Source organism: Tetrahymena thermophila (assembly GCF_000189635.1).
Source record: "Tetrahymena thermophila SB210 genomic scaffold scf_8253891, whole genome shotgun sequence".
Lineage (NCBI taxonomy): Eukaryota > Ciliophora > Oligohymenophorea > Hymenostomatida > Tetrahymenidae > Tetrahymena > Tetrahymena thermophila.
In genome coordinates this window covers 25,939-47,976 of record NW_002475961.1, presented here as the reverse complement: position 1 = coordinate 47,976, position 22,038 = coordinate 25,939, and the positions used below count along the sequence as shown (strand labels likewise).

The 22,038-nt window shown below is 21.8% G+C and overlaps 5 protein-coding genes across 5 annotated transcripts; 3 read left to right on the top strand and 2 right to left on the bottom strand. All coding sequences in view use genetic code 6, as the record gives it.

Annotated features, from left to right (window-relative positions):
* Nucleotides 1–2,102: 2,102 nt before the first annotated feature.
* TTHERM_000680661 (transmembrane protein, putative) lies at nt 2,103–2,741 on the bottom strand (the record flags this gene model as incomplete). The annotated part of the gene is made up of 1 exon (XM_012800891.1): nt 2,103–2,741. The coding sequence occupies one exon, from the start codon at nt 2,739–2,741 to the stop codon at nt 2,103–2,105; it is 639 nt and encodes a 212-aa protein (XP_012656345.1).
* Nucleotides 2,742–3,351: 610 nt separating this feature from the next.
* On the top strand, nt 3,352–6,880 carry TTHERM_00680660 (cation channel family protein; the record flags this gene model as incomplete). Its single annotated transcript, XM_001027301.2, has 3 exons — nt 3,352–4,022; nt 4,078–4,210; nt 4,280–6,880. The coding sequence occupies 3 exons, from the start codon at nt 3,352–3,354 to the stop codon at nt 6,878–6,880; spliced, it is 3,405 nt and encodes a 1,134-aa protein (XP_001027301.2).
* A 744-nt stretch (nt 6,881–7,624) lies between these two features.
* TTHERM_00680650 (NRAMP (natural resistance-associated macrophage protein) metal ion transporter family protein) lies at nt 7,625–9,909 on the bottom strand. Its single transcript, XM_001027300.3, has 2 exons — nt 8,940–9,909; nt 7,625–8,343 (listed from the first exon to the last, which is right to left on the bottom strand). The coding sequence occupies exons 1-2, from the start codon at nt 9,895–9,897 to the stop codon at nt 7,772–7,774; spliced, it is 1,530 nt and encodes a 509-aa protein (XP_001027300.3). The 5' UTR covers nt 9,898–9,909; the 3' UTR covers nt 7,625–7,771.
* A 763-nt stretch (nt 9,910–10,672) lies between these two features.
* On the top strand, nt 10,673–15,561 carry TTHERM_00680640 (cyclic nucleotide-binding domain protein; the record flags this gene model as incomplete). The annotated part of the gene is made up of 9 exons (XM_001027299.2): nt 10,673–10,731; nt 10,995–11,246; nt 11,469–12,000; nt 12,103–12,324; nt 12,466–13,266; nt 13,666–13,738; nt 13,802–14,515; nt 14,696–15,118; nt 15,248–15,561. 9 exons carry the CDS (start codon nt 10,673–10,675, stop codon nt 15,559–15,561), a joined length of 3,390 nt encoding a protein of 1,129 aa, XP_001027299.2.
* Nucleotides 15,562–17,971: 2,410 nt separating this feature from the next.
* On the top strand, nt 17,972–20,819 carry TTHERM_00680630 (cyclic nucleotide-binding domain protein; the record flags this gene model as incomplete). Its single annotated transcript, XM_001027298.2, has 3 exons — nt 17,972–18,466; nt 18,915–18,949; nt 19,016–20,819. 3 exons carry the CDS (start codon nt 17,972–17,974, stop codon nt 20,817–20,819), a joined length of 2,334 nt encoding a protein of 777 aa, XP_001027298.2.
* Nucleotides 20,820–22,038: the final 1,219 nt, after the last annotated feature.

Here is a 22,038-nt window from a genome sequence, read left to right as displayed (position 1 = left end):
TTTTATTCAGCACACTTTATCAAAAATTAATAATTCATTAAATTTAATAAAATCAAATTCCTGTTATTAATTATCACTGATATATTTTTTCGCTAATACCAAATTTATAAAATATATTTTTGATATTTAAGGATTGGTTTATAAAAAAATTTAACTTAAAATAAAATACAAGTAAAAGGTAAAGGACGATGTCATTCTATTAAAAATATTAACATTTTATTCAGAAATAGTTAATTTTAATTATTTTTTAAAAGAATTAAAAGCAAAATTTGCTAAATATTTTATTCATAAATAATTATTTTTATCTAAATATAAAAAACCTTTATTAATGAAATTAGATATGAGCGATGCATTAATAGCTATAAATACTTATTTCAAAATAAGAAAAGTATATTTAAATTATCATTTATTGTAAAATTAGAATTTTAAAATTGCCTTTTTTTACTAAAAATAAGCTACATATATTATTTTTTTATTAGATAGATATATAAATGATAAAGCTAGTTAGCTATGTAGTGTAATTTATATAAATATTTAATAAAGAAAATTAAAAAATATCTTAATTTATATTTATTAAGTAGTGTTTGCTGTAAAAATTTCTAATTTTTTAATAATTCATTAAAAATTTTTAAAAAATACTATTTTAGATTAAAAATCCTAGAGCTTTATTCACTTTAATTATAGAAACAAAAATAATTTGGATTATATTTTTGATGTTATGGTTAGATAATGAAATCTGTTTATCTAAGAAAAAAAAAAAGATTTTAAAATAAAAGTAAAAACATACATAAAACCAAATATTGTTTCAATAATATTTTATTTTAAAAATAAACATATTCTTTTTAATTTAGTAGAGCTTTATTTTTTCATTAAAATAAAACTTTAATGAAATGATATCCTAATAAAATATATAAATTTTAATTTGTTGTATTTGAACATATAAATAGTAATATAAACAATAAATTTATTTTATTTTAAAGAAATCAATCTTTAACAAGATTTATCATTTAAATATTTACATGAATTTTAGTAATCATAATTTTATTATAATAAAAATGATAAATTATTAAAATAAAATATAATAACTTCTATTTTAGTTATTTAAATAAAATGTTTTGTTTTTTTATTTATATAAAAATTATTTACTTTCAAAAAATATTCTTTACTTTTTAATAATAATTTCTAATTAACAAACTTGGGTTTTTTGAGAAAACTCAATTTTATTTTCAAATTTTAGTTTTTCATTATTGAAATTGAATTTATTTTTTATATATTTGTAAATTATATATTATTGCTTTCACTATTTAAATGATATAAATATTTTTTTGATTTTCTACTAATGAATATATTTTTATGAAGAACAATAAGTAATTAATTATTGATAATTTATTTTTTAAATCAGCCAATTTAAAAAAATGTATGGTATATTCCATACATTTATTTATTCGAGCAATAAATTTAGTAGAATAAAGTTTTTTATTATCGATCAATTTCTCTATATATCTCATTCTTTCTTTCTCTGTCTCTCTCTCTTTATATAATTAACAAAAACATCTTTTTTTTATATATAAAACTCAAGCTTGGTCAATACTTATCTAATTAAATTAAGTAGAATTAATAAAAATATAGATTAAAACCTATAAAATTAATAAATAACTCATGGAAACTCAATAAGATGAAGAGAGAGTTAAAAATGAAGCAGCTTAAACGCATAATCCTAGTCCAGTTAGATAAGCAAGAGGCAAGAAGAGAACCTAAATTATTATGTCGGGATACAAAGGCTAGAAAGAAGAATTTGCTAATGCAGTCAACTAATCTATTACAAAAGAAATACTTAATCATGACTCAAATCAGTAAAGTTTTTGTATGGCTCAATAAAATGAGCAAAGTATGCTAAATGAAATTCATGATTAAGAATCTGACTTGCTTCATCTAAAAAAAGATTAGAATAATTTAGATAAAACAAGCGACAGCTAAAATTTTAATTAATATGAAAACAGATATGGATCTAAATCAGTGACTTTTACTTCAAATTTAAAAATTTAAAACTCAAGGGTGACAAGTTCTTCCCAAGTCTCAATCCACAAAAAACCTAACCCATATCAAGGCTAAGAAATTTTTAAGAAGCTTTATTACAATTATACTTAAATTTATGAAGGAAAAGATAAAGTTGCAGATTAAACTAACTTTCCATTAATTATGAAGCTGAAGGATATTGCTTTAAAATGGGTGAATTCTTTATAATCAAGAAGATAGAAAGTGCTAAATGAATTAGCCTACAATCTGATTAACGACAAAAGTTTTATAAATGATACTAGCAAAGGCATTTAAAAGCATGAAAATTTGATAAATGCAACTAAGAATACTATTTTGTATTATTTTAATAATTTATTTAGCCATAGTTGGATCAGTTAAAAAGTAAATTGTCTCTGCTCATGCATACCTGTGTTTTCCCCTTCCAATACATATAAATTTTTGTGGGACCTAATCCAACTATTTGTTATCATTTTTTGCCTTTATTTTGTGCCAATAAACTTTGTTTTTAAAATGAGATTTAAAGATATAATACCTTTGATGCTTGGTTGGTTTATTCCAGCATTTCTTTTAGTTGATATTTTCATAAATATGAATACTTGTTACTATGATAAGGGCTCATTAATTACTTAGCGAAATCTGATATTTTTAAATTATATTAAAAAGTATTACGTTTATGATATTTTGAGTGTAGTTCCTCTATTCATTCACTTTTTAAATTATGAAAGAATGGGAAGTATTCAAGACCCTTCATAATAAGGATATAAATTAACAGACTCTATAGTTCTTTTTATTCTTTTAAAGGTCCGCCATATGAGCGATATTATAAGAAAAATAGAAGAAAGATTTCACCTCAGTCCAAGAGCAATGAATATTGTTTCTCTTATTAAACTACTTTTTACTATTTTATTTGTTGCGCATTTATTTAGTTAGGTCTGGCTTTTTGCAGCATTTGTTTAAACTACCTACACCACTTCAAGTTCATGGCTTGTTTTTTATAATTTAGACTAATCTCCTTGGTACGCTTAATATATAAGAGCTTATTACTTTGTTATGGTCACTATGATAACAGTAGGTTATGGAGATACTCTACCTGTAAATTAATTAATAAACCATTTTTATAATTTACATATTTTCTTTACTTTAAAATCATTTTAAAATGATACTTTTATGATATTAAAGCTATATTTTTAATCGTCATATTAATTAATTAAGTTAATTGATATTTTAATTGCATTAATGTTAAATTTTTTAATTAAATAAAATTTATAATTTTAGTATAATTTTATTTTTTAATGATAGACAAATGATACTGAGATGATTTTGTGCATATTTACTATGCTGATAGCTTGTGGTGTATTTGGTTATAGTTTGAATTCCATAGGTATGATTTTAATGGATTTTAATAGCAGAGAAAAGGAAATTAAAGATAATTTGTTTACAATTAACAATTATATGGATCAAAAAAATGTGAATTAAGATTTATAATATAAGATAAGGTAGTACTTAGATTTTTATTGGAGAGAAATGAAGAATTCTAATATTGAAAAAGAAGAAAAAATAATTTCTTAGCTCTCTGATTTACTTAGAGATGAGTTACTCTTGGAAGCTAACAAATTTATTTTAAAAGAATCACCCATTTTTAGCAGTAACTTTACAGATTTTATGATAATGAGAACAGTGAAGCTGATCCACGAGTACCGCTGTGCTCCTAAAGAGGTAATATGTTTTGAGGATTAGCAAGACGATTGCTCGATTTACTTTATCTAAAAAGGGGAGGTAGACATAATAATAGATTCTATTGAGTCTTTAGAAAATAATAGTACGTCTTCTGCATCTAGTTAAAATAAAGCATTTTAAAGTAAAACAAAGGTTTTACAAAGTTTGAAAAAAGGAGATCACTTTGGAGGAGTTAGTTTTTTCACTGGGTAACCTAGGAGGTATTCCATTTGCTCAAAAGAATTTACTACGTTACTGATGATCAAAAGGTAATATGATATTTTTATTTTTTAAAGTGGCTAAAGATCTATTTTTTTTAAAAAGACAAGATTTTATCGAGTTGCTCACAAAAGAATCTCCAGAGGATTATGAAATGTTTTGTGCTATAAAAGACAGCATATTAAATTATAATAACTATTCTTAACTTAATATTTAATGTTTCGCTTGTTAAAGTGAAGTATTCAATTTAATTATAAAAAAAATTAATTTATTTATTTATTACAAAATTAACAATAATAAATAACAGAGCCATCTGATGGGAGAGTGTCCTTTAATCCACTTTATTGCAAATAAGTAGTTTTTGATCAGGAAACTTTAATTTTCACCTCCTTAAGATTCTTTGCGAACTTACTTAAGAAAAAAGTTGAAATTCAAAACATTATTGAAATTGAATTTTGTACAGAAAAGGATAGCTAAATTCTGTGATTTCGATGAAAAGGAAGGAGAAAGGCTTTTGGATTAGTATGAATAAGAGTATGGAATTGAAAGCATGTCTTCAGAATCTTCTAGATAATCTAGCTCTGATTGCGAACCAAGCAATAACCGAATGAATAAATCTATGGCTTCTGAAAAATCTGAAAGAGTATCAGTTACCTCAATCAATAAAAGAAACTCACAAAAACTGTAAAATGGTATATATAATGATTAAAAAAGCCAAGATGAAATATCAGACAACAGCTAAAATGTATTATAGGTTAACGATTAAAACCACAATTTCATTTACTCCCAAAAATTCAACACTAATTAGTTTAAAAGTGGGGGCTCTAGTGGAAAGATTTCACAAAAAAACCCTTCAAGTGAAAATGTTTTGGAAGAATCTGATTATAATAAAGTTAAAATTGGAGAACATCTGCTATATGGTAGTGATGCATACTTACAAAATACTAACACTCAGCTAGGTAAAAGTTTCAAAAATTTTGAGGATAAAGGAAATTTAAGTTATTAAAAATCCAGTTCATTTCATTCAAAATATTAGAGCAAAATGAATACCTTATATCAACTATCGATTGGTTCTTCAGGCAGCTAAAATTAGTTTATGGGATTAGGAATCAATGATCTTTCTGAATAACTCCTAAATGAAAACAAGAATAGCTACAAAACAAAATCAATTGCAAGGAACAGCACTCACTCTAAATCCATGCACGGTAGCAATAAAAATGAGTACGACGCATTAAATAATGAGATGAGGTATATAGATGATGGCATACTAAATCAAAATGTGAGTATCTAATATCAAATGATATCAGAAAAGCTTGGTAAATAGATTTTAGATATCTAGTTAAATTAGTAACTAAGCGAGGATTAGAAGTTTAATCAAATAAATGCAATTAATTCTATTTTAGAGAACCTTAAATTTAATAATAATTCAGAACCAGATAGAATAGGTACTTAGATATTTAAAATAAATGAAACTAGAAAATAGTCATTAACATCCAGCTAAATTAAGTACAATGTCAAAAAGGTTGAGAGTTTATTCAATTATTTGTTTTCTGAAAAAAAAGACAATTCCTAAGAGAAATCATAGCAATAAATGAAAGATTAGCGGTTAAAAGATTAAGAGGAATTATAGCTAAAACAACAAAGAAGAAACACTAAAAAAAATATGCAAAATGATTTAGTTGAAAATAATCAAAAGGTGAAAAAAAGCTAAATAGATCTAGAATTTGAAAGTAAAAAATCTTTCTATCAATACTTCCCTCACAATAATTGTGAGAGAGTTATTTTGATAGCTAATATGACCTAAATTGAACGAAGAAAAAAGCTTAACAAAATAGTTATAAGCAAAAAGATGAATAAAGTTGAGAGAAAATAGAATAAAAAAAATACTAGAATGATAGGTAATTAATCGAAATTTAATAAATTACTCAATTCTTTCTAAAATCAAACTGAGTAAGATGAAGAAGATATTAAAGATTGTATGTCGACTAAAAGAAAATAGAGTTATGGATATAAGAGAAAATAGTCTTAATTTGCATAATAATAAAATGATACAAAATTAGAAAAAAGTTAGGAGTCATATTTCTCTTAATAATACAATAATGATAAAAATTAACAGATTATAAATGATGAACATATTGAAGGTTCTGAACTAAATTGTGTTCTCGCAGAATCTAAATAATATTCATTCAAAACCAATAACTAAGAAGGATAAGCAGAAAAAAATTGTGAGGACCAATCAAATAATTAAATTGATTTTCATAGCGATTGTGAAAAGAATTAGTAATAATCTCCTTTTTCTGATGATTCCAAAAAAGAAAATTCTAAAAAATTTGAATTTGTATTAGATGAACAAATAGAAAACAAATAATATGAAACCAAATAATAAAGTAATTTATTATAATTCTAAAGGACCATGGGAAAAAAAAAACTATCAGAAATACCAGAAAATGAGTGTCCTAGCTCATATATTGAAACAAATAGTCAATTAATGTTAAATTCGAAACATTTAATTCATAATAGTATTTAAAGAGGTTTTACGGATAGTAGTTAAGAATAATAATTAGCAGGTAATTCTATGTTTTAATCAAGGTAAGAATCATAAAACGGTCAGTTTGGCAGTAAAAGGCCTAGCTATTTCTTAAACTAAGAAATATTTAATATTCAATAAAATCAAGGTCATTCCCATGAAAGTATTGATAAAGCTAGCTCTAAAACACTTTAAAAGCCTAGCTTAAACAATATTGACATAGGGCATAAATCCCTTCTATTTGATAACATTGATTAATGGTATATTGGTCATAGCAAAGATGACTGTATTAATCCCATATTTAACATGAATATTGATTTGAACGAAGTAAAGAAATACCATAAATGGGATTAAAATGACTTTAAGATAAAATATATTTGAATTAAAATTATAAAAATATAAGATAAAAATTAAATCCATTAATATTATCTAATTAATCATAAAGGAAAGCACTAAACTAAAATATTAAAATTATAAATAAAATATTCAAATTTTAATGATGTAAAAAATATAAAAATAAGTTTATTTTAATAACCAAGAATAATAATCGATATTAATTTTGAAATAAAGGTAACTAACAAACAATCATAAAAAAATAAATTAATAAACAAATAAAAAAACTAAATTTTGAAACAAATAAATATATTTATAATATTATTGTTTTTCTTACTTACTTACTTACTTACTTATTTACTTATTAACTAACTTAAATACTTACTTACTTACATATTTATATAATTGATTGATTAATTTTATAATTGCTTACTTAAATAGACTTTACTAAATATATTTTTAATTAGATAAAATTGTTCTTCTTTTTTAAAATATCAAATACTTCATTTTTATTCTTTTTCTTCAATTAATCATAAAAAATATAAAATATGCTGTCAATCATCAATTAGGAAAGCACCAAACTAAAATATTAAAATTATAAATAAAATATTCAAATTTGAATGATGTAAAAATATATAAAATGAAGTTGATTTTGATAATCAAGAATAATAATCGATATTGATATTGAAATAAAGGTAACTAAAAAACAATGTAGATAAATAAATTAATAAACAAATAAAAAAACTAAATTTTGAAACAAATAAATATATTAATAATATTATTGTTTTTCTTATTTACTTATTAACTAACTTAAATACTTGCTTACTTAGTTATTTTTATAATAGATTGATTAATTTTATAATTGCTTATTTAATTGATTTTACTAAATATTTTTTTAATTAGATAAAATTGTTTTTCTTTTTTAAAATATCAAATACTTCATTTTTATTCTTTATCTCCTAAAACTTGATTTCTTTAGCTTATTTCAGAGTTTTAATCCTATGAGTTGATATGGTTATTTTCTATGTCTTCAATATCTATGTTTTAAGGGCTTTTTCTATTTATACTAATTTCATCTGAGTATTTTTTAGGTTTTACTGCTATTTTAGAAACTAGAACGTATATTAAAAATACAAAGTATAATAAGCATATAAATATCATAAAATAAGTGAGCTTACTAGAAAAATCTATTTTTTATGGCATTAAGCAGTAGTAATTTGAGATAACTATTAAACTTGAAGCAACTGATAAAAATATTAATTCATTTTATTAAATTGCATCTTATCCCATAATATATTGATTACTAGAGAATTTCAATAAAGGAATAATTGCAAAAGGAAGTTAGATAGCTTACAGTAAATTTAAATAAATATTGAAATCTTCGTTCTCATTTACAAAGGCTATTACTACTGAAGGAATTATAGCTATAGATCTTGTAAGTAAAGCTCTACTAAAATCACCCATTTTCATTTTAATAAAGCCACTCATAACGTACTATCCTGCTAAAGTTCCTTTTAAAAAATAATAATTAGAAAACAAATAAACTTTAAAAGAATTTTTTAATCTTCACATACATTAAAATAACATTCATCCTAATTTAAAATGAAAATTTAGTAATTATTTACTACAAATAGGTATTAATATTTATGTGCACTGATAAAGAAGAATCTTGATTAATTATTTTTTTAAATATTCACATTAGCTTTTTAAATGTTTTATTAAAAATTCAAAACTTTATTTTTAATAATATTTAACTCATAAAAATTTTTAAATTTCATCTAAAATAAATTGTTTTATTTATTAATTTTGAAAAAAAACAAATTGGCTTAAATCTCAGTTATATAAAATATCATTTAATTTTTTATTGTTTTCATAAAATATTAAATTTAAGGTAGCAAATTTTACTATATTCAATAAGCTAACAATAGTGAGTTTTATAAAAATTAATTAACCAGAAATAGCTAACATTTATATTATATTATTTTGGATTAGTTTTATTATGATAAAAATAATATTTAAGTCTTATTTGTTTATGGATATTAAGATTTTTCTTTTTTTAAATTTTTAGCTTACAATTAGAATATCTTTTTAGAAATTAAAAATTTACCTGTAAGAGTTGAAGATTAACCTGAAGCTAGTAAGCCGATACCCCATATATATTTAGCAAATTAACCAAAAGATCCAGCTAAAACATCTCCTGCATTGCTGAGTTTTATATCTCCAGATTCAACTTAATTTTGATTGCTGTAATATGCAAAGGTGCAAATAACTGAACCACTTATTAAGAAGGAAAGCAGTAAGCTCAATGCTGTTTCAATCTTGAAATAAAATATCGATTTGGAGACAAGTTTTTTATCGTTTTTATCTATATTTTTTTCATTCATTAGAGCAGAATGCAAGTAAATATTGTGAGGCATGATTACTGCTCCAAGAAGACCAATGCTTGCTAGGTAAGCTCCAGAGGGTATAGTAGGAACAACCATACCCTTGAGTATATCTAATGGATTAGGTTAGATATATCCAAGATTAATAAAAAAACAAATTGCCATCGTACCTATAAGCAAAGCAAACACAGCCTCTAAGCTTCTCATTCCACAAATTTTAACTAAAAGTATAAGGAAAGTTGTAAAAATAGTCAACAAGACACCAATCCAGAGTTCTAAACCAAATAAGATTTTTAATCCAATTGCTGTACCTAAAACTTCTTATATATCACTTCCCATGATAGCTATCTCTGCCATAATCCACAAGAGAGTTCTTTCTTTGCTATTTAAATGGATTCTACATAATTTAGCTAAATCTTTTCCTGTTACCAATCCTAATTTCATTGATTTGACTTAAAATAAATATCCTAGTGCTGTTGATAAAAATAGGACCCAAAGGAGACTATATTTACCAACTAATCCTGCTTCCATATCTCCTGCCAAATTGCCAGGATCTAAATATGCTATCGAAATCAGTAACCCTGGTCCAAAATACTAAAATAAATCTTTCCATGAAAATTTAAAATTGCTTTGCTCAGCTAGATCCTATTCACTACTATTTTACATTTATAAAATTTCCATAATCTTTAAAACTATATAAATTATAAGTATTTTATTATTTTAATATATCAAAAATTAACATCTAAAAGATGCGTTTTTAAAGAATAAATAAATGATGATAATAAAAAGCTTATTAAAATTAATTAGAATTGTTAAGTATTCAATTTATTGTTTATAAAACGTAATTCCACTAAAATAATTTTTAATTCATTGAACAACTATTTAAATAATTCAAAAATAATTATTTTTGAAAATAAATTAATTAATTGTTCATTATTATGAAGTTAAGTAAATAAAAGTATATAAATTTTAAAGTCTTTTCTAAAATATTTAAATAAATAAATTAATATTTTTTAAATATTATGTTAGAGAAAAAAATATTTTTTATTTGAATCTAAGAAATTTTTTGTCATCATTTGTAAATTAATTTAATATAATTTTAAATTTCTTTCAATATTCGAAACAAATTACTTTGTATTTCCTATCATACAATCAAGCCATACTAAAATTATTGAACTTGAGAAATATATTTTCAAAAATATTATTAATTGAATTGAACAGTTTAGAATAGTATAGTGTAAAACTAATAAAATATTATTTGAATTTAAAATGATTTAATTTATCTTAAATATTTATTCTGTAATTATAAAGCCCATACAAATAATGAGACCATTTCAGTCATTGAAGATGATGGAGGATGATATTTTTTTATTTTACAATGAAAAAATAAAATTTTAGTGACTCAAATTTAATTATTTTTAACAAATCTTAATTAATAGATTATATACCATAAAACATGCTGCTAGAAATTATATAAAAATAAAACAACAATGACCAAAATCTGGATGAAATATTGTAATAACAATATTGTATTATTTTTTATTACTAAAAAACAGTAAAAAAGAGATTGTATAGACTTTTACAAATTATTTGTTTATAGAAGTTTTAAAAGTAGAAATTTTATGATTGATTATAAGTAATAAAAAAGAAATATATTAATGTTTATTTATTAATTGAAGTTAAAAGAAAATATATTAAATGTGATATTTGATAAAATTTTAACAAAAGATTATTTTTATTTGCAAAATATATAGTTATAAATAAATTATATAAATAAGGTACAAGTTTTTATCAATTGATTATTAATTAGACTAGAAGACTGACTACAAAGAAATAATATTTGTAATGAATGACTCTTCTATTTTAAACTAAACAAATAAAGGGATTAAGTAGGATTAAGAGAATTGTAGATTGAATGATCTACAAAATTATTTAACTCCTCATCATCATAATACCTTAACACTTTCAAATGATATACCTCATAACATTTCAAGTTCTTAGTAATTCTTTCATGGCAGGAGAAATAGTAGGTATTTTTAAAGTAATAACTAGTTAAATAATTCGCCATAAACAAAGCCATTCATAGGTTAATCAATTTAACCAACTTTAGTCAACTAACTTAATGCAAATAGAATTAATGTTAATTCAAAATACAGATATCAGCAAAAAGAGAAGCTAGAACCATCTTAAAAAATTTTTTAAGCATTAAAAATTAAAATGTTTGTTTAAAAAATAATGTCTAAATTAAATAGATATATGTAGAGTGATCTACTCAACTTAATTAACGATAAGACAATATTTTACTAAACCTAAAATAAAATGAATAATAAGGGTTTAATTGAAATAAAGAGTCAACTTTATTAAAATTTACGCATTTTAAAAAATTTTAACAAAAACTGCTCAAGAATTTTAGATAGTTCTACTTTGTTATAGAAATTAGTAACAATCATAAATTCTATCCCTGTGATTAGCCCTTCAGGAAATTTTAAATTTATTTGGGATATTATAATGATAATAGTCATCCTTTTATATTTATTTATGATTCCTATTGAAGTAACATTCTATTAACCATTAAAGGAGCTTTTTCCTTATAATTTATTGCTAGTTTGTAACATTGCTCTTATTATTGATTTCACTCTTCAATGGAATTTTGGCTTTTTCGATAAAGGATAACCAAACATGAATCGAATGCAAGTTATGATTAAATATTTTAGGTCTTAGTTTTATATCGATATAGCATCTTCTCTGTTTGTTTTAATTGACTTCTATTGGTATAATAATAACGTTAATTATATTCATTTATTATTCTTCCTACGGCTAAAAAGCATCAAAAAATTTTTTAAAAGAGTGGAAGAGAGGTTTAATATGAGTCCTTTAATAATATAGGTTTCCTCCTTAGTCTAACTTTTACTGTTAATCTTAATCGTTTCCCATATTATTAGCTGTGTGTGGATAGAAGTATTGCAATACGAAATAAAAAATGATTTTAAAAATACGTGGATTGGTAATAGCCGACTTAAATAAAATGATTGGGTTAGCAATTATATTCATGCTTACTATTTTTCCACAGTGACAATGATAACCGTTGGCTACGGAGATTATACACCAGTAAATAAACTTAAATATGAATTAAAAAATTTAATAGAATTTGTTTAGTTGTTAAAATATTTATTTCTTTTATCAATTTTTGGATAAACTTTAAATTAATGATGTTACAAAAACAAAATTTATTTTATTTTATAATACTAGTCAAATCCTACAGAAATGGTTATTAGTATTATTACTATGCTTTTATCATGTGGTGTATTTGCATATAGTATTAATGCAATAGGTACAATTTTTAATACTCTAAACTAAAAGAGCTTGGCTATAAAAAACAACATGTACACTATAAGTTCTTATATGGCTAAAAAGAATATTGACTTTGATCTGTAAATGTAAATCAAAGAATATTTAGAATATTATTGGAATATGCAGTACTCTAGAGATGAATAATAAGAACAGAATCTTATCAATTAATTGAGCCCAAAGCTTAAGGAGCGACTTCTTTTAGAAACTTTTAAAATGATTATCATAGAATGTTAGATCTTCAAAGATAATTTCTCATAACAATTCATAATGGATATTATACAATTGATTCAAGAATGCTCATATCGACCTGATGAAATTATTCTCTCTGAATCCATTTAGGATGATCACAGCTTATATTTTATTGAGTCAGGTCAAGTGCAAGTATTTGTTGATGAAGATGCTAAAAAAGTGTTAAAAAATCTAAAAAAGGGAGATTTCTTTGGAGATTACTCATTTTTTACAGGTCAACAAACTAATTTGAACTACAAAGCCACAGAATTTACTTAAGTTTTTAAAATAAAGAGATCTAATATATTTGAGTTGTTTCAGAATAAACCTTAAGATCTCGAAGCTTTTTGTAATATTAAAGATACACTATTATTTACACAGAACTACAGCATAATAAATTCTAAATGCTATTATTGCTCAGACTCTCACCTTACAACAAATTGCTCAAAATTATTTCCTCAATTTAACAAGGTATATATATTATTATTATTTTATTACCTTTTTATTTTAAATTTATTTGATTTAAACAAAATTCAAATATTAATTAAACATCAATTAATTTACTGAATATAAATTTGAAAATTCAACCATAATTATTGTAAAAAAAAATTTTTTTTGAATATAAGAAAGAAAAAATTTTTTAAAAATAATGTAAAAAAATAAAAAATCACATAATTAATTAATTAATTAAATTGAATATAAATAAATTGACTTATAAATTAAATAAAATGGATTAAAATAAAAATTATTTTACATTTTTAAGATAAAAAAAAAACTATTAAAAAATTATTTTACTTAAAAATGAAACGAGGATTTAAAATTTTTTAATAATAGAATAGTAATTATTTTAACATTAAATTATATTTTTAGATTAGAATTGCAAATATTAGTAATTAATCAGACATGTAAATACGGTAAAATCTTAGTGGTGAGAGAAAGCTGCGTAAATATGCTGAAAATTTATTTTTAGATTACTCATAAAATAATTTACAATAATTTATATCAGATTATCAACAAGATATAGATTATTATTATTAGAAATATATTTGGAAGGAAGGAGACGAAGATATAGAAGAAGAACTTTCGGGAAACTTGGATGAAGAATCCAACAATTAATCATCTTTCAACATTAATTCTTAATAAGATTTACCATCGTTAGAATTTGAAAAATAAAGGTCAAGAAGGTATTCTCGTAATTCTTCTTAAATATCATTCAAAAGAAATAAGCAAAGCTCATCTAACTTTGAAGATGAAAGCTAGCTTTAAAAATCTCCTGCTGCTAAATTAAAGTCCAAGCAAAACATTATAGATGAGATTTCTGATTAAAATCATCTTAACTTAAAAAAAATAAACTCTAAAGATTAACAAATTATGGAATCCCCTATAGTTAAAAGGAGATTGATCAAAGTTTAATAGATTTAAACTAGTTTTAAAGGTGTAAATGCACTTTAGTAACGTCTTCCATAAGTGAGCGAATATCAGTAAATAGAAGCCCTTACTCCTTAGAACAAATAATATGAAAGTCCTATTAGAGTTCCTTCTTAGAGACTTCAGCTATAGAAAAATAATTAAATGTATGATAAAACCTTAAAAGAATAAATTTCGCCATAAACTAAAATTTTAGCAGATTCAAATAAAAGTAGTGAATTGATTTTAAAATTGCAGCAAATTTTTGAATAGCAAAACAATTTAAAAGAAAAGAATGAGTAAAGTGAAGAAGGTAATTTGTTTGATGTCTAAAAAAATTTTGAAATTTACCTTCCTCATAACAACCTTTCTTTAATTATTGAATATCTTAAATTTAAATCTAGATTTCTGAAATAGTTAAAGTATTAATATAGAAATGTGAATTAAATAAATAAAAATAGTTTATAATTTATTTCTTTTGATAATTAAAAAGAAAATTATATTAATTAATACCCATTCAATATACCAGGCTGCTAAAGAAATTTTTAAATTTTGAGGGTATTCGAAAGAAAAGTTAAATAATAAAATCTAAAAAAAAAATAAAAAAATAACCGTAACTCAATAAGTTAACTAGTAGTTACTGTTAATTAAAATGTAAGAAGCTCATTACCCAACACTAAGCTATAAAAGGTTTTGGAAAAATATTAATATGTTTCTTAAAACCAAGATGATACAATAAGCTTAGAATAATTATTGCCTAATATCAAACTTTAAATAAATAACTAAATCGAAATTCATAATATTAAAAATGATGGTGATCACAGAGCAGGGATTAGATAAAATAGCTTCTCGATAGATAATAAGTAACTTCTTTCTTCTTAAAAGAAAAGTCTTTTCTTATAAAGTGAATCTTAAAGTATATAAACCAATTCATATTAATAAGAAGAGAATATCTAAGCTTCTCATTTTAAAAGGAGTTTCATAGAAAGAAAGCAACTATCTTCTTTGGCTTAAAAAAGCTAGAATAATTTATAAAATAAATAAGTAAATTCTGATACAACAATATTTTAAATTGCTTTAAGCGAGAAATTTTAGAGTTAAAGCGGTGTATAAAGTGAAATAGAATCACCTAGCCAGTAAAAAAAATAAGAAATTCACTCGACTCAATAAATAGCTCAAAAAGAAAAATATTTTTAAAGTGATGATAGAGATAACTCTAATTAAGTTAATTAAATAATTTAGAATATTTTCTCAGAGGATGAGTATACTCTTCCTCCTATCACATAATAAAATAACCAAAGGATAGCTCCTTTCAAAAAAAAACTAAGTTAATTACATATTGAAAAATAACATTTTTGAAAATGGAAAATAAAATTTAAAGAAATGTTAATTTATACAAAAAGAAAGTTTTTGTGTTTTTTATATTTTACCAAAATTATTTTTTAATTCATTTAAAATCTATAATAAAAAAATTTTGTTTCAATATTATTAATTATGTCTTTGAGTATGGCTAGTAATTATATCAAAATTTTTTAGCTGTTAATTTCTTTATCAATTTATTATTTAAAAAAATTATAGGAAATGTAAAAGATTAAAAGTGCATTAAAATTTTACTGTCAAATTAAAGAGTTTTTTTAATTAATTCTTTTGTGATTTAATAAGAAAAGCATATTTAAGAAAGAAAGAAATTGAAAAAAATTGAAAAAAATAAATAGCCTTTCAGCTATTGATTTTTTTGTTGGAAATTTATATTTATATATTGTAAACATCTTTTAACTAAACAAAAGATTGAAAAGAAAAAATAGCATTGAAATAAATTTCGATCAAACCTGATATTAGAAAAAAAATTTAATTTGTTGATGAAGAAAATAATATTTTGTAACCAAATATTTATGATCTTAAATTAAATTGAGTGTTGTATTTGGATTTGGATTTAAATAACTTTATCAAAATATTATCTACTTGAATATTTTTTTAATATCAGAGAAATTATTTTAATTTACGAAATTTAAAATTTAGTAATACTAAAATCATAACTAACTAACTATCTATCTATTTATATTTTTATCTAATTTAATTTTCTAAGAACAATTATTAATTTACTTTTTTATTAAATTTTGAAAAAAATATGAATATAGTAATATTAATTCTAGAAATATCTAATATACATATGACTCTATATATTAATAAAAATTTTATTAATACATTATGTTGATGCTTTGTTTGGTAAAAGTATAATCTAGTAGAACAAATCAAAAAAACTTACTTAATAAATATACTAAATAATTTGTATTTTTTTTTAAATAAATATAAAAATAATACTTAATTTAATTGGTTATTAAATAACAAGAAAAAGAATAATTAAAAATAAAACTAAAAATTAGATAGAAATGGAAGATTCTTTTATTTTAAATAAAACATAAAATGAATAAAAGATATAAAATGAATAGATTGTATAAAGGGAATAATCTGTAAGTTTAAGCCCAAACCTAAGTTATTAAACACAGTTAAATAGATCTCCTTCTAATATTTCATATTTGTTAAATAGTAGAATTAAAAGTAAGAAGCATAGTATATACTATAATTAAATGAAAATGATGAAAAATGGGTCTCAAGTAAAATTAGATATAATGGAAAAGGCTAATAACTAAAGGTAGAATATAAATTAAAAAAATAAATATTCATAGAAACTACTTTAGCTATTAAAAATAAAATAATTTGCATAGAAGATCTCTTAAAAGCTAAATATATCTAGATTTACTAATATAGATCAACTTCAACTTTTTTCTGATAAAACTACATTTTATCATAGTTAAAGTCATTTAAGTTTTAACTATTTTAGTAAAAATTAAAGTAAAGCAGATAAAATACCTTTTAAATTGTAGGTTTGCTTTAAAAAATATTTAAGCGTTTTAAATAACTCTAGTTTTACTTAAAACATGCTCGCTAATATAAATGCAATCCCAGTGATTAGTCCGTCAGGAAATTTTAAATTTATTTGGGATAATATAATGATAATAGTCATTCTTTTGTATTTATTTATGATTCCAATTGAAATAACATTCTACAAACCATTAAAAGATCTTTTTCCATTTAAATTATTACTACTTTGCAATATAGCTCTTATTATTGATTTTATTCTTTAATTAAATTTTGGTTTTTTTGATAAAGGATAGCCAAATATGAATAGATTGGAGGTTTTTATTAAGTATTTCAGGTCTCAATTTTATATTGACTTAGCATCTTCTTTATTTGTTTTAATTGATTTTTATTGGTAGAGTGATTATGTTAATTACATTCATTTATTATTCTTCTTACGCTTCAAAAACATCAAATAGTTTTTTATGAGAGTTGAAGAAAGATTTAATCTAAGTCCCTTAATTATTTAAATCTCCTCTTTGGCCTAACTTCTACTTTTAATTCTAATCGTAGCTCATATTATTGGTTGCTTGTGGATACAAGTAGCGCAATACGAAATCTAGAATGGTAGTTAGAATATGTGGGTTAGCAATAAAAAAATAGAGTTAGATGATTGGTAAAGTAGTTATATTCATGCTTATTATTTTTCCACAGTAACAATGATAACAGTTGGCTATGGAGATTATACGCCAGTAATAAATTTATTTTTTTTAATTTGATAGTTTTGAAATTAGTTTTTATTAAATTTTCAAAAATACTTATTTACTTTTTAATCAGCCTAATATTGAAGGCTAAAAACAAATTCTTAAAATTTATAAAATATTTTTTTAATTAGCAAAATACAACAGAAATGATAATTAGCATATTTACTATGCTCTTTTCTTGTGGTGTATTTGCATATAGTATTAATGCAGTAGGTATGATTTTCAATACTTTGACCAAAAAAAGCTTAGATAAAAAGAATAACATGTACACTATTAGTTAATATATGGACAAAAAAAATGTAAATATTGAGCTATAAATACAAATAAAATAATATTTAGAATATTACTGGGATATGCAATACTCGAGAGATAAGGAGTAGGAAAAAAATTTAATTAATTAATTGAGTCCAAAGCTGAAAGAGCAGCTACTTTTAGAGACGTTCAAGGTTATTGTATTAGAGTGCTAAATCTTTAAAAATAATTTCTCATAGCAATTCGTAATTGATATTATTTAGTTAATTGAAGAATGTTCATATCGGCCTGATGAAATAATTGTTTCTGAATCAATTTAAGATGATCATAGCTTATATTTTATAGAATCAGGTCAAGTATAAGTCTTTATTGATGAAGGTGCTAAAAAAGTATTAAAGAATCTAAAAAAGGGAGATTTTTTTGGTGATTTTTCTTTTTTTACTGGTCAGACAACTAATTTGAACTACAAAGCATCAGAATTTACTTAAGTTTTTAAAATAAAGAGGTCTAATATATTTGAGCTGTTTCAAAATAAACCTTCAGATCTTGAAGCATTTTGCAATATTAAAGATACCCTCTTATTTACATAGAATTATAGCATAATACACTCTAAATGTTATTATTGCTTAGGACATCATCTTACAACTAATTGTTACAAGCTTTTTCCTCAATTTAATAAAGTAAAAAAAAAAACATGCATGATTTTATTTATATTTTTATAATTTAACAATTAACATTTTAAAGACTTTGAAAATAATTTTACTTGATAAAAGTAAAATCATTTTTAATTGTAGAAATAACAAAATTTAAAATATATTTATTTATTTATTTTTAAAGATTAGAATTGCAAATATAAGCAATCAATAAGTTATGTAAATAAGATCGCATCCTACACAACAAAGAAAATTTAATAGACAACCTTAATTTTTATTTTTAAGGTAAATATAAGCTATATAATCACAATTTGTTGAGGATTTTCATTAAGATATAGATATCTATATATAAAAATATACATATAAGGAAGATGATGATAATGAATTTTAGGAAAATGATGATTAAGATTAAATGAACTAATCTGCTTTTATGATTTTTTCATAATAAGATTTAGCATCTATTGAACCTGAAAATAAGCATACAGGATATCAAGCAAGCTATATCTCATAAATTTCTTTCAAAAAAAATAAATTAAGTTCATCTAATTTTGATGAAGAGCAAACAAAAGTTTCCATAAAGAATCTAAAATCAAAAATAAATTCTACAGATGATAATTAGCTTTCAAATCTTCAAGGAAGTAATAATAACAACATCAATGATTAAAACAATTAAAAAAGAAAAAGAAGCAGTATCCTGTAAATTTAACCAAATTTAAAAATTTAGTGTTTAATTTAACCTCGTTCAAGTATAGTTTATGATTAATAATAACTAGAAAATCTTTCTCCAAAAAATAAATTAAATGACAATTTAAATAAATCAAATGCTATTTTAAATAATTATCACACATTAAGAAATAGCTTTGATACTAAAAACTCAAAAGATAGAGTTCATTTACCAGCAATAAAGTCAGATGATTAATAAGGCTAAACTAGTGATTTAGTCTGGAAAGTGCAGTAATTAATTGAACAGTAAAAAAGCTTAAAAGAAAAAAAAGAAATAGATGAAGAAGGTAGCAAATATGACATTTAAAAAGATTATGAAACTTACCTTCCACATAACAATCTTTCTTATATAATTGAATATCTTAAGTTTAAATCAAGATATCTTAAATAGTTAAAATTCTAATATAAAAACTTGAACTAAAATATAAAGTCATAGCTTGAATCTAGTAGTATTTTCAATGATTCTAATAATAAAGAAAATTATATGAATTAATACCCTTTCAATAATCCTAGTTGCTAAAGAAACTTCTAACTTCTTAGAATTTTCGAAAAAAAATTTTAATAACTAATTTTTAGGAAAAGAAATAGCAAAAGACTTCATTCGTAAAATTAATAAATAATTTCAAATAATTAGATTATAAAAAATTCATTACCGAACACTAAATTATAAAAAATTTTAGAATAATTTTAGTTTGCTTAAAAAAATTAAAATTAAATTGATAATGTTATTTAAGACACATAAAACACTCCAAGAATAAATTATAACAGTTAAGCAAATAAATAAATATAATAATAAAGTTCCCTAAAATTTAGAAACGAAGAAGAAAATGGTTAGGAAATAAGGAAAAGCAGCTTTACTAATGAATATAAATACCTCATTTCAACTTAGAGATAAGATTCTATCATTCCCAATGAATAAAAAAGCTTTTTATCTAATTTAATTGCATAAGATTAAAATATGAAGCATATTTCATCCTATCGAAATTATTTTGAAAGGAAATAATTGTTTTGTTAAACTTAAAAATACTAAAATAATCCATCCAAAAATGATTAAATTTAAACATAAAAAACTCAAAATAATGAAATAAGCTAAATAAAATGCTCAGATCAAGATGAAATTGAGTCTCCTTATTCAGTTAAAAAAAATAAAATTAACTCATCCAGAAAAATAGCTCAAAAGGATAAATATTTCCAAGGTGATTTTGAAGTTGAAAATCCTAATAAAATAAATTCTTTCAACTTAAACAATATTTAAGAAGACTGGAAACTCTCTAAAACTTATATTGAATAATAAAATAAAAAACTATAAAATTTCTAGGAAGCTAAAAAACAAAAAAGATATAAAATTGATTAAATTCTTTTTTGAAATGATTTATAAAGTAAACTACAAAACACATGACATGACTCTCATTTAAAAATTATTTGAGTGCTTATTTTTTTTTCATCCAAAATAATTAAAAAATTTATCTAATAAAAATTTTGTTGTGAATATTAGATCATTAATGTATAATATATATAAATTAAATTAAGTAACTATAGATTAAAAAAATAAAAAAAGTCATAAAAAATTTGAAAAAAAAAATTTTTAAAATATCAAAAAGTTAAATGAATATAAATTTTTAGGTGGTCGAGACCTATATATATAATGAAAGATATTTTATGAAAACGTTTTAAATAAAAAAATTTAATATAACGATAAATTCTTTTAATTTTTATCTATTTATTTATAAAGTTACTACGTCAAGCAAGCTTGTTTGTATAATGCCTCAAAGTATCAGAAAAAAATAAAAAACTAAATCTTTGAATAAATTTATAAAATATTTTTTATTTTATTTAAATGCCAATCTTTAAAGAAAAACTAAATAAAATAAAATTTAAAATATTTAAATATTTATGGAATTTTTTTGGTCAGTGTAAATAATTTGTTTATTATAGGTTGATAAAATTTGTATTAGTTCTCTTATTTATAAATTAAAGTGAAAGAATATATTGATCTACTTTTATGAAAGTGATGAAAATATTTAATGAATATTTTATATTTAAATACTTGCTATAAATTGAGGTTATCAACTCAAATTCTTTTGTTTTACAAATAACAAAATTTAATTTCGATTAAATAAATGAAAAAAATGAATTAAAATCAATATAAATAAAATAAAATTTTATAGAATTTAAATGCATAAATAAAATCTTAAAAATTAATTAAAACTCTATTTAAAAAATTTATTTATTTTCTCATTTTATTTTTATCAAAATAAACATAGCAAGCTATTAAAACAAAAAACTTATGAATAAATAAGATTTATCATTTGTTTTAATTTTTTTTGTATCTAAGATAAAAAATCATCATTCTAACTAACTAATTATCCTTTAAAAAAAGTAAGAAAGAAAAATTAAGTTAAGATATTTAAATGTGATATTTTAATTTATTAATTGCTATTAAAAAAAAATATCTCAAAAAATAGTAATAATTTATATAATAAAACATTTTATAATCAAATTTATACTATGTAATTTCAATGCCATATCCTCCTATTAGCATAAAAATTATGTTCAGCAAATTTATTATTTAAGTTATTACCTAA